The 16,032-nt window shown below is 52.8% G+C and overlaps 6 protein-coding genes across 6 annotated transcripts; 3 read left to right on the forward strand and 3 right to left on the reverse strand.

The window, feature by feature from the left end:
- Window positions 1–88: 88 nt before the first annotated feature.
- Window positions 89–1,743, reverse strand: IAQ61_004753 (uncharacterized protein; the record flags this gene model as incomplete). Its single annotated transcript, XM_003839361.2, has 3 exons — window positions 89–923; window positions 976–1,697; window positions 1,741–1,743. 3 exons carry the CDS (start codon window positions 1,741–1,743, stop codon window positions 89–91), a joined length of 1,560 nt encoding a protein of 519 aa, XP_003839409.2.
- A 54-nt stretch (window positions 1,744–1,797) lies between these two features.
- IAQ61_004754 (uncharacterized protein) lies at window positions 1,798–5,107 on the forward strand. Its single transcript, XM_003839363.2, is given in 5 exon segments — window positions 1,798–1,955; window positions 2,446–2,822; window positions 2,834–4,423; window positions 4,604–4,782; window positions 4,861–5,107. The coding sequence occupies 5 exon segments, from the start codon at window positions 1,856–1,858 to the stop codon at window positions 5,099–5,101; spliced, it is 2,487 nt and encodes an 828-aa protein (XP_003839411.2). The 5' UTR covers window positions 1,798–1,855; the 3' UTR covers window positions 5,102–5,107.
- Window positions 5,108–5,751: 644 nt separating this feature from the next.
- IAQ61_004755 (uncharacterized protein) lies at window positions 5,752–7,563 on the reverse strand (the record flags this gene model as incomplete). The annotated part of the gene is made up of 1 exon (XM_003839364.2): window positions 5,752–7,563. The coding sequence occupies one exon, from the start codon at window positions 7,561–7,563 to the stop codon at window positions 5,752–5,754; it is 1,812 nt and encodes a 603-aa protein (XP_003839412.2).
- Window positions 7,564–8,533: 970 nt separating this feature from the next.
- Window positions 8,534–11,593, reverse strand: IAQ61_004756 (uncharacterized protein). The gene is made up of 3 exons (XM_066096485.1): window positions 11,441–11,593; window positions 9,735–11,134; window positions 8,534–9,677 (listed from the first exon to the last, which is right to left on the reverse strand). The coding sequence occupies exons 1-3, from the start codon at window positions 11,442–11,444 to the stop codon at window positions 9,186–9,188; spliced, it is 1,896 nt and encodes a 631-aa protein (XP_065953803.1). The 5' UTR covers window positions 11,445–11,593; the 3' UTR covers window positions 8,534–9,185.
- Window positions 11,594–12,421: 828 nt separating this feature from the next.
- IAQ61_004758 (uncharacterized protein) lies at window positions 12,422–13,201 on the forward strand (the record flags this gene model as incomplete). Its single annotated transcript, XM_003839366.1, has 1 exon — window positions 12,422–13,201. The coding sequence occupies one exon, from the start codon at window positions 12,422–12,424 to the stop codon at window positions 13,199–13,201; it is 780 nt and encodes a 259-aa protein (XP_003839414.1).
- Window positions 13,202–13,757: 556 nt separating this feature from the next.
- Window positions 13,758–15,291, forward strand: IAQ61_004759 (uncharacterized protein; the record flags this gene model as incomplete). Its single annotated transcript, XM_066096486.1, has 2 exons — window positions 13,758–13,775; window positions 13,825–15,291. The coding sequence occupies 2 exons, from the start codon at window positions 13,758–13,760 to the stop codon at window positions 15,289–15,291; spliced, it is 1,485 nt and encodes a 494-aa protein (XP_065953804.1).
- Between the last annotated feature and the right edge of the window lie 741 nt (window positions 15,292–16,032).

Genomic DNA, 16,032 nt, shown 5'->3' on the forward strand with positions numbered 1-16,032 from the left:
TCTATACAAGGTCATCGTAAAGCACAAACAATCGTCGTCTGGACATTGTTTTTCATAAAAAAGAACATGACTTTGATTCCACAGTGCCCTAATGAAAAACAACTTTAATCTCCTTGGCAGGCTGCAAGACGATATCCGCATGCATGCCCGGCTCCACATCTCCCATGCGATTCTCCACGCTCTGAAACCTTTGAAACAATCGAACGAGCGTATACCCCATCTCCGTCAGCGCAAACTGCTGGCCGATGCAGATTCTCGGACCGCCGTTGAAGGGCACATAGGTCCAACTCTTGGGCGTCCAATTTTCCCAGCGCTCGGGCACGTACTTGTCCACGGCGGGGAAGCCGGTTTCAGGACCCGGGTAGAGGTCGGCGCGGCGCTGTAGGACGAGCGTCGAGTAGCCAATGGGTGTTCCGGCAAGGATGCCAATGGGATCTGTGCCCGAGGGGCCGCCGCCGGTGGGCAGTGTGGTGTCTTTTAGGGAGATGCGGACGTTGAAAGGGACGACGGGGTAGAGTCGCAGGGTTTCGTTCAAGATGTGCTGTAGGTATTTCATGTTCTTCAGATTCTCGTACGTAGGCTTTTCGGTCAAGCCCACCGTGTCGATGATTTCTTGGCGTAGTTTTGCGAGGATGGCTGGATCCTTGGAGAGGTGGTAGATGGTCCATGTAAGGGTACAGGCGGTGGTGTCGCGGCCTGCGAGCAGGATGGAAACTAGCTGGTCGCGCAGTATGGAGCGGTTACGGGTGTAGCCTGCAATGGCATGCAGAAAAGTGTATCCGGAGTCGTGGTTGGACTTTGCTTCGAGCTCAGCGGGGCTGAGCTCTAGGGCTTTGTCGATATACGTGCTGACGAAGTCGTTGATTGTGTTGATGGAGTCGTAGAAACCCAATCGTTTGCGGGGTACTAGGCCGTTGAAGGGTCTGAAATACAGTCAGTATATAATTATAATAACAAAGTGTGTGGTAAACATACCCAGCCCTGGCGATGATGCTCTGGATGCGCTGCGCGTTGCCAAATGCATCTGCGAATTTCGTCTGGGGATCATGCAGACTGTCCACACTTTGGCCAAGCAAGAAGTGGGTAGCAGCATCGAGCGTGAATCGGAACATCATATCCATTGTATCGAATTCCTGGCCATTCTCAATCTTGGATATGAGGACTTGGACATGCTCTTCGAAGATGTCGATGTCGCTCAAACGGTCCTTGACAAACTGAGGGCGGATGAGCTGCCTTGAATTGTGCCACAGCTCTCCGTCCGTAGTGAAGATGCCGTTGCCCAGAAACTGATGCCAGTCTTTTCTGAACTGCTCGCCCTTGCCATAGTCCTTGAATTGTGTGGCCAGTATCGCCTTGATGTTCTCTGCATCTGCAGTCATGATGAGACGCTCCCCACCTAGAGTTGCCTCGACGGTATAACGACCGGGACCGCCGCCCCACTTGTCGAACATGGCTGTCCACATTTGATACGCTGTATTGTTGAGGGCATGGCTGACGGCAGTGTACGCAATGTCGATTCCCCATGGGGCATATGCTCTACGAACAGGCGCTCGTGCGCCAAGCTTGCGAATTCGAGCATCGATGTAGAGATATCTGGTTATCTGGTAGCCTACGAGGAGAACTGCAGCGACACCAAAGAGGTAGGACGTGGATGGGTGCGTGGGTATGATTTGGAACATGTTGGGCCAGGCTTCGGTCTTTCAGGGTCAGCTCAAAGGAGGATCAGCCCTCCCTATGTACCATGGTGGATGGGCAGCATGCACATGCATACCTAGGATATTAATTGTCCTGGCTCAGCATCTGGAGAGCAGCCGTGGGGAAACAGTCGCGTTTCAACCGACTGGTCGCACTCGGGATGACAAGGAAGCCGAAGGTGTCGATGAGAAAAGCTCAAAAGGAGGGCGGTTCAGTGTCCAATGCCGATGCCGCGAGCTTGCCTGAATGCTTGCCCATATGTAAGCAGACTACCTAGTTTGGTAGACAACCCAACTATGGGCCTTGCCGCGTGGGATACCGGTACGCTCATAGCGGCGTGAACGTCCCATCGTTGCGTTGCACATGCAAACTCGAGTCATACCTCGGTCCCCAACGGCAGATCCCCCTCGTTGTAAGGATTCAGGACTCGATGCGCTTGAAACGGACAGGCCAGAGTAAGCGGGGAACGCCTTTCCCCTCAGGTGGAGAGACAAGTAGTCGGTTCCGTGGACATCTTGGTCTCCGAGCGCCGAACCAGATTACCAGAGTATTGCATACCGGTATAGGGTAGCGTCCGCATCGACATGCTGAAAGAGTGATGCTTCCATGATCCATCTACGGAGCCATGGTCAGCGACTACAGGCTTCAATTGATTGCTTGCACTGGGCTATTCTGAGGCTCCGAGCGGCCCGACGGACAATACCCATATCCAAGGAACCCCATATACATTACCTGCTCCCTACCTATAAGCGGTTGTATTTGGCCGCCTTGCGTACGAAAGGTTTGACTCGACTCTGGACTTGACAGAAACAATGGTGTTGGAGATACTTGGGCAGCCAGGCAATCAAGGCTTTCTCTTGATTTCTATGCTTTTTACATGCGAGGCTGATCGCCCAGACGCCATCGCAGCCTCAAATCATGTCCATCATGTTACCCCACTGTCCCACGGATCCGGTATGGACTATAAACGGTTAACCTCACGCGATACGGTGTGCGACCCCTACAGCCTGTCCTTGAATGCAACACTCCTGTTCGCCGCACGGTATTCACAAACGGCACACCTCCTCGTTATCCAAGCTCTGTTGGCCTCTCCTGAGATTATAATAGTCGTGCAGATCGTTTCATCAGTGATGAATAGTATTTCCCTTCCTTGCGCCAGTCTCATTCCAGCACGGGTATTCATGGGCCATCAGTCATTCCAGGAGACGTAAAGAAAGACGCCTGCTCCCTTGGATTCTTATATACATCGCATGCTACAGGCGCTTTCCTTATCTTCATCGTTTCTGTATTCTTATCTAAAATGAGATCATTACTTCTATCCCTCTCCTTCTTTACGTCGCTAGCGGCTGCCATTTGGCCAGCGCCTGTATCGTATGAGCATGGCGACACGGTGTTATGGATTAGCGGAAATGTCGAGTTCTTTGTACATGAGGGGGGCGCATCGAATGTAGGCTCAATTGCAGATCAGGCTCCCTTGATATTCGCTTCAAACTCTAATATCGGGCCCGAACCCCAGGATACACTCAAGCTGCGCAAGCACAAGCGCGACCTCCCATCCTTCAGCAATGCTGGCGTTGATGACGATACAGGGCAAGTGACGGGCCACGACATCATCGACTACGCCATTGATTCCGCCTACAAGACGATTCTCAGGCGCAACTTTTACCCTTGGAAATTCCACCCGCGAAACTGGACGGAGCCAAGTCGCAGCAGTGATTCAGTCCACGTATCTCGCGTGGACATTACACTGCTAACCAGTGACCCCGTCAACATTGGCAAACCCCTCGCCGGCGATGTCGATGAATCTTACTCCCTGGCCCTCTCCACCTCGGGCCATGCCTCCATATCTGCAAACTCCAGTATAGGCATTGCCCGTGGTCTAACCACCTTCACCCAGCTCTTCTATCTCCACTCCTCACTTTCCTCCACCTACACGCCCTTTGTCCCCGTCAAAATCTACGACGCCCCGAAATTCTCGCACCGCGGCGTCAACCTCGATGTCAGCCGAAACTTTTTCCCCGTCCAGGATATCCTCCGGCAAATTTCCACCTGCGCTTACAACAAGATGAATCGTTTCCACCTCCATGTCACGGACGCGCAGTCCTGGCCGCTGGAAATCCCCAGTATGCCAGATCTATCGGCAAAGGGTGCATATCGTCCCGATCTCGTGTACACTGCCGCCGACTTTGCCACCATCCAACGTCACGGCGCCCTCCAGGGCGTGCAAGTGATTACTGAAATCGACATGCCAGGGCACACCTCTGTCATCCATTACTCGTACCCCGACCTCATCGCCGCCTGGAACATGCAACCAAATTGGGACACGTACGCCGCTGAGCCGCCATCCGGGACCCTCAAGCTGAACTCGCCAGCCGTGGATGCATTCCTGGAGAAGCTGCTCGACGACGTCCTACCCCGCGTCTACCCATACTCCTCCTACTTCCACACGGGCGGCGACGAAGTCAACAAAATGGCCTACACGCTCGACGAGACGGTCAACAGCAGCGACACGGCCACTCTGCAACCCCTGATGCAGAAATTCGTCACGCGCAACCACGACCAGGTGCGGAAACGGGGACTCACGCCCGTGGTGTGGGAGGAAATGCTGCTGGATTGGAATCTGACGATGGGTTCCGATGTCATTGTGCAGAGTTGGCAGAGCGATGAGGCGGTTGCGCAGATTGTGGCAAGGGGCCACAAGGCTTTGGTAGGAAACTATAAATATTGGGTAAGTCTTGAAAGTATTTCCAATTCCCACACGGGGGGACACTCGTCTGCCCAACCATCTTACCCCTGTTATTTTTGTGATTTTATTTTCTTGCTTTTTGTCAACTCCACAGTAGCAGCAGTAGTAGCTATAACAAGAAACAAACTCGCAAGCTACACTCCACTGACCAAACGCACCCAGTACCTCGACTGCGGCAAAGGCCAATGGCTCAACTTCGCCCCCTCGGCCGCCGCCGACGCATGGCCCTACGAAGACTACTGCGGCCCCTTCCACAACTGGCGTCTAATCTACTCCTACGACCCCTTATCCGGCATCCCCCCGGAAAACCAGCACCTCGTCATCGGCGGCGAAGCACACATGTGAGCGACCCCCTCCCTTGCCCTTCCCTCCACCCACATGAAACCCCCTACACCTAACCAACCACCTAACCCACACAGGTGGACCGAACAAACCGACCCCATAAACCTCGACCGCATGATCTGGCCGCGCGCGTCCGCCGCCGCCGAGATCCTCTGGTCTGGAGCCAAAGACGCGCTCACGGGCGGTAATCGGAGTCAGATTGAGGCTGCGCCGCGACTGAGTGAGATGAGAGAGCGTATGGTGGCGTTGGGGGTGGGTGCGGAGTCGCTCCAGATGCCGTTTTGCAGCATGGAGGGGGGCTGTTCGTTGGGGGGTTGAGTGAATGGATGGATGATTGTATGCATGGATGTATGTATGCTGTAGGAGGGGTCGGGACGGTGTGACGGTGGATGTGATTCGTAGAGTACAATGCTTATGTAGGGCCAAATGTAGAGTAAACTACCCAATAGTCAAGTATAGGGGAGTCAAGGCTCAGTTTGGTTGCATGTGATGGCCTTGAGAATTGCAATGAGGGCGCAAAGTGAATCCGATTTTCCGCCGAAGCGTCCGGTTGGAGGGCGAGAGAAAGCCGAACATGTTTGTATGGAGGAGCGGGACATGCGTCTTCTTGAGCCCATGCAATCATGACAATCATGCAACCAAAGTATACGCGTGGAGGTGGAGGTGGAAAAGGGTCGTGTTGGACCATTCAAATGTGCGTATCATGCTGAGTAGCGAGGGTATCCAAAAACGCCATCCAAAACGCCAAATCTCCACCGATCTGATGACCCCCTATTCCGCGCCCATGGGTCATGAACCCATACGTCCAAATCTTCATGCCAAAATATCTATACAAAAATGTAAGTTATAAGTGTTGTAAGCCCTCCTTCATATCCATCTTAAACCCAGTGTGAAATCATCTTCTATAAAGACGTCAACTACTATTCGTGACAACAAGACCCCCCCCTGACTCTCAAGAAACCAAACGTCTAAACCTCACCAGCCACACTCCCCACACTCCCCCCCAAATCCCAGTAGTTTCTCGACGAACTGCCACTCCTCTTACTCTTCTTGGTGCTCTGGCTCGCACAGCTTGAATTGCTTCGCAGCTTCTGGGAAGCATGCCGCGCCGTGGAATGACTTGGTCCTGCAGCGAAATAGGTACGATAGGCCTTGTGCTCCCTTGATGACGCAGAGGACGACGTCGGGAGCGGTGCATCCGTCGTCCTGCTAACCAAAGGGTGGTGTTTTCGAATGATGGCTGCCCGCCGTGCGGACGTTGGTTCGCCTGGCAGCGATACAGAGCCAGGTGGTGCATCTCTCGCATGTTGTACTTGTGGAGCCGAAATCCCAGAGCGATGTGAGGTGAAGCGTTGCAGCAAAAAGTTGAAGATCATCTTCACATCCAATTCGCGCTCCCAATACTCTCTTTCTCGGGCTAGATCTTCTGCAATGTTCGTTGCTGCAGGGGGAAGGACCTCCCCACGACCCGAAGCATGGTTCGCATCGACTGCCTCGGGCTCTTCTTCAATGCCCCACAACGATGCTTCGCTGTACATGTGCGATGTTTGGATCGGAAATGTGGGTGCAAAATGAGCCGAGGCAGGAGAAGAAGTAGAGTTTCGGGCGCTAGCAGGCAGACGGGAGGAAGGGAGATGAGTTGATGGAGCTGTAGCAGTGCTTGAGGCTGCTATGCTGTTTGTCAAGCGAGCATAGTCGGGGGTTGGCACACTGTGTTGGTATGTGGAGAACGCGCCTGGATGTTCGGAAAGCTGGTGCACTAGGCTACCAAGCTCTCGAGCTACTCGCTCCAGGAGCTTGGTTTGCCAGGTGTTCGAGAGGGTAGAGGCGTTTGTGCGGGCATCTTCGAGGGCTTGATTCGCCGAGTTTTCGAGTGAGGATACTGGTTCTGATGTCATTGCCTCTTCCGGCAAGGTTTCGCCAAAGATGACGGAAAGTGTGTCTTCGTCTAGCCCGATGAGGTCGCGGATCACTCTTCGTGTTATGCGCTGCCAAAAGGACAAGTTCTCGGTCCCCTCGTCAGACGAGTCACTGTGGGTGCTCGTAAGTGACGGAGCCGCCTTGGATGTGGTGGTTGTAGTCTCTTGTGATGTGGTGCTGATTTGGCTGGGTGCAGTACTGACTGTGCTCATGCGCCGTCTTCTTCGCGTCTCCTTTCCAATCTCTTCCAACAGTGCCTTGCTCTGCTCTAGCCTCCATGTCTCAATACGCTGCCGCCGATCTAGCTCGGTGTTGCTCTGTTCCGAGTCATCGAGAAGGTTGAAATGGCGCTGTACGCTTGACCGACGTCGAGCAGCACGGCGCCGTGGTCTCTCAAACTGCCACATGTGCTCTTGCATGGTAGCATTGGGTTGGAACTCGCCCAGCCCATCATGGGTTGGGAGTACGGGATCAGCGCCCTGTTGTAACCTGCCTGCAGGTGCATGATAGTCTGACGGTTCGTGAAAGGCATGCAGTCCATCGTCGAGGCTGTCCAGCTCCTCCTCTGTGCCTAGACACGTGCCTTGGTCGTCGTCTTGGTCTGAACGGGCAGCCGTGTCGAGGGAGCCAAACTCGCTGAAGCGTGACAGGCCAGCTGTGCGCGGCGTTCGCTCCGTCGACGTCGTCTGTGTCTGGGCGGTAGTGGAGGGTGCGCCAGGAGAGAAGAGAACCCATTCTTCGGACTGTTCTAGCGGTCGCTTGAGGTGTTGCGAGCTAGTCGTGACTTTGGGGGCGGGCTCTGGTGCATGATAGGAGATTTGTCGAGTGCTCTGAGGTCGGTGTTGCTGTGCAAAGGCCATGGTTGCCCACCAAACTAGCGTGTTTCTGTGTAGCTATGTTTTGGTGGTGAGGTGGCGAGTCGACTAGGAAAGTAGGAGGTTGCGACAGAAGATAGGGCACGAGGGTCGGCTCTCGAGCAGCGAGTAGCGTACTTGGAATGAGAGAAAGCCAGATAGGAGGAATGGGTGTATAGGTATCAAGGAGAGGGCCACGGAGATGACTCGGACGAATTGTCGAGTCGGAAGAAAGCGTCGCAAAACAAGGCGGCGTGTTTCTATCGTGTCATGAATGGCATGCTTCGACTATGCGGCCTGTGAATGAGCTGGGTGGCGGTGTGAGAGGGGGGTGGGTGGATGTGATGGGCAGGTGTATGAATGATGTACAGAATGTGGCTAGGGTGCGCTAACACGTATCCAGCGTCCCGTCTCAGTTGGCGGGTGATCAGACTTTAGAGGCCCTGGCAAAGCAAAGACGAGTTTGCTGGCGAGCAAAGCTATCAAGAGACGCAGGCAGGCGGGCGCAGGGTGGAAGCAGGAATTAGAAGAGCCAGGGTGGGTGGCGGCAAGGGGGGTTACGTGTTGCGGGTTGCGGTGTGTATGTAGTACAGCAAGCAACAAGCAACAAGCAACAAGCAACAAGCAAAGCAGACCCTTACTACAGCTTACACCCTTCAACTGCAGCTTAGCATGACCACCGGTTGACAAGGTTGTGTATGGGGAGAAGATCACGTTTGCGATAAGATAACGGTACAATACAGAGGTACACATGCATAGAGTACTAAGTACTACATACCAAGTAAGTTAGTAGTAGGTAGCTGATAGCGAGATTGCCCACTAACTGGATTAGGTTCCATTACGCCACTTTACCCCACCAATGGCCAAGACTAAGACTGTCGAGGGGTACTGAGTGTATAGTACTGAGTACTCTAGAGTACTATACTCTAGGTACTCTGCTCTATTTTACCGCCTTGTGCTTACTACTCACTCACTCACTCACTCACTGCACAGTCATGTCATGGCATGAGAAAGCGAAGAACAGCAACCACCTTCTGCCCAAGACCTGCCCTGCCCCTGCGTCCATGTCTCGCAGCCCGAAAGAAAAAACCTCGGGGCTTCTTTTTCCATCATCGCCACGTCTTCCCATCTATCGGCTTACTCATTACTCACCATCCACCCTGTCTTGCCCGTCACAAACGTCATTCTTCCTCCCCTTCCCTCTTTCCCCCGCCCATTTGGCGCCTCACCCGCCTAACTTGCCATTCCGGGGAGACACGCCACCTGGTCATGGAACAACTCAACTGGCGTAATACTTGCGTGGCATCTGAACCATCTGAAAATTTCCGAATCCTGCATAACTGCACACAGACATGATTCGTAGGTACCTGACAGGATCCATGATGATCAAATTTCAACCACTACCTCCTACGCACCGCGAAATGACCCACCACTCATCACACAGTACTACTAGGTATACTCTACAGTGCATACTACACTACAACATATCGTCATACATCATCATCAATGGCCCCCAACGCCCAACCAACGCCAAACATGTGTGCGACGCCAAACGCCGCTCCGACAAAAAAAATATCCCATCGTAGGCTGCTTGCCTAGGTACACCTACTCCTCATTTCATCTCCGACTCACAAGGCAGAGTCATAGTCTGCGCCCCACAGCCGTCTGCCATCTTCCTCGCTCATCTCTTCCGCTTCCCCGAAATCGGCCCATCGCTTCACTTTCATGCTCTTGTCCCCAATCCTCTTCTTGAGCATACACTCACCATTGCCTTGACAGATTTCCTGTCGTCCAAGGTTCTTAAATCGGGGTCCAAGTGGGCCATTGACGTAGTGATATTGGCCCAAGAAGCGGTATTGTCGTGGGTCGCTGAGCTGATAGAACTTGTCGCCCCAGTGGCCGCCAAAGTAGAACCAGCTGACGGGTGCAGCCGGGTTGAGTTGGGAGGAGAGGAGCGTGTCGTTTTGATAGTCATACGTGTAAGAGTACATGTTCTGCACGGGATCCCAGAGGGGTCCGCGGTCCGTCACGTCGTGCAAAATGCCGCCGGGAAGAACATAGGGGTGAAGACCGGCTGTGGCATACATGGCATGCGTCCCTGAGGCTGAGAAACCGATGGGCTGTTCCTATTAGCACGTGACCTGGCCAACTCCATACCTGCCTCTTTGTCTACTTACTCGCTTGCCACTCTTCTCTACCGCCTCCCACGTGTACGCTTCACCGAAGCTGTGTTCACTGAAGAAAACAGCCTTGGGCTTTCCGTGGTGGAAACGAATAGTCGTGTGTTCCCAGTCGCCAATGTGATTGCCGAACCGCACGTTGAAGACCGCGTTTCCGAGGTTGTAGCTGTAGAAGAACATCCAGAAAGCGTCCACGACACCATCCCCTTTAGGCACTACAATCAGCACTACAGGTGCCTCACTTCTGCCACCCACCACCTTCTTGCCCGTCACCTTGCGATTGCGCTTGCGCACTCGTAGCTCTGGCTGCCAGACTTCGGGAGCCATGGTAGGTTTGGGAAGAAGGGTGGAAGAGATGGTTCGTATGCCGCCCTTTTCGTCCGTGTCTCCAATACCAACATGCCACCAATCAGACTTCTCGCCCTCGGCGTCCTCGTCAAAGTCGACAGGCCGCTCCCTAGACTCTCCCTCTTCACCCTCGTCAGTTCCCTCTTGAGGCACGTTGGGAATGTTGCTCTCGCCCCGTAGCCAATCTGGGTAATCTTCCACATTGTCGTCACTCTGGAGATATACGGATCGCCCCCACTTATTGAGCTGGCCTAGATTGGAAATAGTTGGGTGATCATCCGTCGCCTGTAACGGCGTATAGTTGAGGTGTGGGGTAGTGTGAATCAGATGCTCTGCCATGTCGCCTGGCCAGTATTGCTCGCCCGAGAACAGATGAATCAGAGGCGCATGGTCTAGTACATATTGTGGGATCTCCCGCTCCTTCTGATCCTCCCAGCCCTTGGGTATATTCCGTACATCGTTCCAGAAGTCTGTCAAATTCACCCTGTCGGTTTCGTCGTCAAGCCTCTTCTGGGCTCCCGATTGTGAGGTCCAATCCGCCTGGTTCAAGTGAGCCAGCCCACACATGCCAAACCAGCTACAGGTCTTCCGGTCCAACCAAGAATGTGATGACGCGACCCATGACTTCTCGTCGAGGCGCTCACCCCAAGGCGTCAGCTTCTCGAAGAGCGCGTGCTGATATATTTGCGAAAATGAGAACAGTCCAAAGAAAGTCCCCGCAGCGGCGATGGCGGGTCTCCTGCCCTTCATTTGTATTTCCACACTGTTGGACGACTCGTCGTCCGTGGCGTCGGTCGTATGTATGTTCTGGAACGGCAGCCGATGCGCTGAGGGTTCGGTGGGTACATGGATGGTGGGAACGAAGTGCCGGTCAGAGGCGTCCTGCGCAGCATCTGACTCTTCTTGGGAGGGTGGAGAGGTGTGGACTACAGCCGAAGGGAACTCGGGCAGATTGACTGGAGTTATGGACGAGGATGGGAGCGATGACGGAGGCAGGACACGGAGCGGGGCCTGCACTGGCCCATGTTGAAAGTATGGAACGATTGGCACTGCTCAGTTAGCATGGGCCCAAGATGCTCACGGCAGAAACTTGATGGGCCATGGTGCAAGATCCAGTCTGTGCATGCCGCATGTGCCGGTGCTGACAAAGTCGAAGAGAGGCCAGTACGAGGCCCAAGTGGGAACATCTTCCCAGCTTACATGAATAAACAAGGGGAGGAAGCACCGGAAGGCCAGCGAGTTGGGAATCCAGGGTCCGGCCAGACAGATGGAGTAGGAGGGCGGAAGTTGCGGAGACACTTGTGATGACATGAAGTGGCCATGAGGTGGCCGGACATGCGCGGAACTCGACTTACTCATGAACAGCTACACGGCCTTGAAGGTGCCGAAAACCCGGCTTGGGAGGGAATCGGTGCGAGATATAATGCTGAGGATAATGCGACGTACTGCGGTGTACCCTACGTAGAGAGAGTGTGTGTGTATGTGTATCACTGCGTGGAACATGCATGGGCTGCGTTGGCGCTAGAGGACTAAGCACGCTGGACGGTGGACGTTGCGGGCTGGGCCTACGTCGCCTCCCGTTTAACCTGGGGGAACTGCACGGGACGACGGCCCATCGAGTACAAGTATTGTATAACTGTGGATTGACCTCTTTCATGCACGAGCGTCGCAGCCCTTTTGATACCTACATTGTGTGATTCATGTTTCAACTATAACCCACCATTGATACTATCTATGTACATACTTGTACTCCCATGGGTCAGACTTGATTGATTTGCCACGGTCTGCCCGTAGATCCAACGACATAGCACAGACAGACTTGTTGCTGTTAGGGAAGACTAGCACTAGCTATTCACACAGCCCTACCTAGGGCTCATCTCTTATCTAGAAGAGGGCCGAATTAGTAGTAAAAGTCAAAAATATTATCTATGGCTAGTAGGAATTAGGTTCAGAACTTCATATCAACCTGGCCCTACCGGGCGCATAGTGCGGTCAGATATATCGCAGCGGGTTGGTGGACGATGGATGCGCAAAAAAGATGTTTCAATTTGAGACATGCAAAAAGACACGTTCTCCGCTCCCAGAATCGAACTAGGGACCATTCGATGGTCTGAATTTAACTATTACAGTCGAATGTGATAAACCAACTACACCAAGCGGAGTGATGCAACCAAAGTTGCGCTTGCTATTGGCGATGGAAGATTTTGTGGGAGATGCTTATATATATTTATGGAGAATCAGCCTTTTAGTGCGCCACTAGCCCGCTTAGCGCTAAACGCTCGCCTCATCACTTCGCTTCCTTGCTCCTGCCTCCACACCTCCCTTATCAACACAACATGACTCGGCCGGACGACGACGAATGGGAGTACGAGTATGACGAAACTGAAACTGAGGATATCTATATTCCTCTCGATCTGTCCAATGTTCCAGGTGTGCAAGTACCCTTGGTGTCGCAGGGCAAATTTGGCCATCCGACATTGCTCAAAAGCAGGCTCCGTGCCTTGACTGCAGCTCGCGGTCAACCAACAGAATTCTCTATCGATATCCCAGAAGGACAGGAAAACGCGACCATGGGCGAGGTTCAAATCACTGGCTTACACACAACCAATCCCTTGGTTATGTACAATGGCCAACTATTAAGCTGCCATTGGACCGCCACAATCGGCACCGATATGTTCTTTGTGAAGCCTGGCACGGGTGTTGGTGAGCCTCTGCGCTCTTTACCATCTGTAGACCTTATATCGCTTGGCTCTGCCAAATTAATCGCCAAAGCTGCCCGCCTGCGTCCACGAGATGACCTCTTCGAGGATGCCAGCAATAGTCCACAGACTTCGGAAGAGGCTGTCGCTGTCAATCACACCTACCTACCTCAGGGTTTGACTTCCAAGGCTATGCCAAAGGAAACACCAATTACCCACCAACCCTCAGAGTCAGCTTCAACAAGCTTTCTTGCAAAATTGAATCTAGCAAAAGAGAAGAGAGGGGAGAAAACCCGCCTGACCATCTCAAACACCTCAGAAGGCAAAAGATTGGTACCGAAGCTAGTGAGTGATGAACCTCGCGCCGCGAGTGACGGATCAAAAGGGTCGGGCAATACCACGATGGGCGGAACATAGAAGATAAGACCTTTTCACGATATCATTGAGAACCACTTCCTCTCTGGATACCATTGAAGAAAGCAGAACCCCAACTGGGCTATCACGGCCAAAGGGGACGAGGAAAGAGCATGTCCTCGAACCCGATAGCATCTCATTCTTTCCCTTTCGGATCAACGCTGATTACATCTTCCCCGGTGATGCACACGCATCTGCACCTACCACCCTTCTTCCTCGGATAACACAGACTACTTTATCAGTTCGACCTAGGATAAATCGCCCACGATCGTCTATCACTACACATGTTATCACGCTTGCATTGTTCCAGAGATACTACCACCTATTTCCTGGAAAACAAGCCAAAGAAAGATAGGGGAGTCGAGCATCCTTTGATTGTACGCATACAACTCTGGTCTCAGGTCGAATGCGCGAGGAAGGTAGTACACGCTGCGATACATCGTGCGCCACCAAAGAGCATGAGTCAATGACGGAATATGTGCAATCTAACGCCCCCCTTGTCTTTGAAACCGGAGACTGGGTTCGTTTTCTAGCTCAGGATCACTTCTGTACTCCAAAGATGAATAGGGATCTGGAAGTGAGAGATTATCTAGACAGATCACTATGCATGGCTCTGACAAGGATAGGATCTCCCTACCGCCCCTCAACTATTCGCAGAACTACACTATTCCAATATGAGTATCGTATCAAAATTTCTCTATCTTGCGATGCTTGTCACGCTGGTCATAGTGATCTCACTCCGGTTGCTTGCATCTTGCTCCACCTTCCTGGCACCCTCCAGCGCCGAATACCTAGGCTTGTATCAACAGCCCACTGAGAGGCAGTTCGTCTTGATTCTGCCATTACATTCACAACATCGTTTCACCCCTGTCGCTAGCCTTTATGTTAAAGGCCCTTTAAAGGCCGCACCATCGCCCGACTTCTGCGCCTTTCCGTCACCGAGACAGACAACATTGGAGCGCCGCGTACCCCGGAGGAGACGAATCAGCAGCAGCGAACATATTTTGAGCTTCTCAAGATATGGTTGGACCGATGGAGCCACGACTGAGATATTGCCTGATGAGATTGCACGCAAGCAGCCACAAGATGAGAGTAGTCCACCTGTCAATTCGCATGCCACCAATTTCGCAACACAGAGATCGCAATCTCCTGATAATAATGGGCGTATTACACGATGGCACGATATCTCGAGGAGCTCGAGTTCAGTGGATAAAACGGGATTTCTCTCAAAATTGACATGTCAACCCTCCACGTCAAAGCATGCAAAGCAAAATCCAAGAATTCGAGTTTTAAAGCTCCTGAGAAAGGATCCAATACGGTCAGACCAAGTACCCACCACCATCCGACCCCTACCGCAGTGTATCAAGTCAAGTAAACTACAACAACTCACTTCAAAGGCTGTCCAACGCATGCCTTCTGCCATTCGGATCCGCCGAACCCAATCTGCACCACGAAACGTAGCAGAGAAAGCCACACAGACGGCAAAAGCCTTACAACCGCGACGCCATTCATCGGATCCCTCCACCAGAAGGTCCTTGACCCCTCATTGCGCAATTCCCCAGATCCGCCGGATCTCTGCCACACCAGCTGCCAGCAACTGCCAGTACGCTTCCACGACTGGTTCGGTACGTGGCTCCGGCCGCAGTGAACTTTCACCCACTCATGAGCCCTTTGAAGAAGCTCGACGTAACCAGATTGAACTCTGGCAATCCAAAGCATTGTTTCCGCCGCAGCAAATGAAGAACACACCGCCCCCATCTATTCGATCGTTCACTAGTTCCTTCAAGACAAGGCGGCATACTTTACCGGTGGGCTATCTCAACCGCGTCAATTCTCACGATCACGCTTCTGACAAGACTGAGGACCTGGGCGTTGCAGGGAAGGGGGTTTGCGCGCAAGATTCGCTAGTGAATAATTGTCCTCAATTGCCCATGGCTTCGAGTACTATGCCGTATGGTGACGAAGAAGACTCCAGCGACAGTGAATTGGGGCTACTGAAGAAGCGGAAGAGTATATTGATTCCAGATAGATCAGAAAGCAGTGCCATAGCAAAATTGTTTGGCGCCCAGGGTGGAGGGTCACCTCGTCCATAGAAGTTGTACGCACTACCATTAGAAAATATCCATCCATCCTCCCAGCGTAGAATCGTTGTAAAGATGAATCACCTACGTCTTCCTACGGACCTTGCATTTAAACAGGCCGTCAACTTATATTCGCCTGCAAAAACAATATCCGACATTTTACAAAGCTGCAACCCAGCTGTGCTACCGAAGATAACTCTACCACCACTATTCTCGTCCACCCCCCTTTTTAGAATAAAATCAATCCTCTAGGCAAAAAACAGGCCGCACGGAATAACCTACCCACGACATATGTCATCTCCGCTGCTCTCTCCTCTATCGCAGAATCTTGCGGTCGTAAACCCGCACCCCAAGTCCCCTTCCTACCCAGCATCACCTCAATACACACACCCCCTGCATCCCCAATCACCGACCGCCGCTGTGAGCGATATATCGTGTATTTCGTACATGGAATGCTATCTACCTACCACAGCACCCTACGCACACACAATCCACACCACAACACAACACACCCGGCCCGACACGCTTACCCATCCCGGCCCGACACACGCCGCAGGGACCAGCAACTACAATACCTGGTACCCAACTAAGTATGCACCTACCACAACACCAACACCACCTACTCAGGTACTATACTATGCCATGTACACGCACAGACAAACAGGCGCGCCACCGTGTCCCCCGCGAAAAGCAGGGAGGTGGGCCGATGTGGTTGGGTCGTGAGCTTATGTGCCGTGGTGCATGTGTATGGTG

This window comes from Plenodomus lingam (assembly GCF_022343315.1).
Source record: "Plenodomus lingam strain CAN1 chromosome Unknown contig_19, whole genome shotgun sequence".
Lineage (NCBI taxonomy): Eukaryota > Fungi > Ascomycota > Dothideomycetes > Pleosporales > Leptosphaeriaceae > Plenodomus > Plenodomus lingam.

Coding starts and splice junctions, on each gene's coding strand:
- IAQ61_004754 (XM_003839363.2), top strand. CDS start 1,856: ATGACAAGGAAGCCGAAGGTGTCGATGAGAAAAGCTCAAAAGGAGGGC. Junction 1,956..2,445: donor GCCTGAATGCTTGCCCATAT/GTAAGCAGACTA, acceptor CCTACCTATAAG/CGGTTGTATTTGGCCGCCTT. Junction 4,783..4,860: donor ATCGGCGGCGAAGCACACAT/GTGAGCGACCCC, acceptor TAACCCACACAG/GTGGACCGAACAAACCGACC.
- IAQ61_004756 (XM_066096485.1), bottom strand. Junction 9,678..9,734: donor TAGAGAAGAGTGGCAAGCGA/GTAAGTAGACAA, acceptor TAATAGGAACAG/CCCATCGGTTTCTCAGCCTC.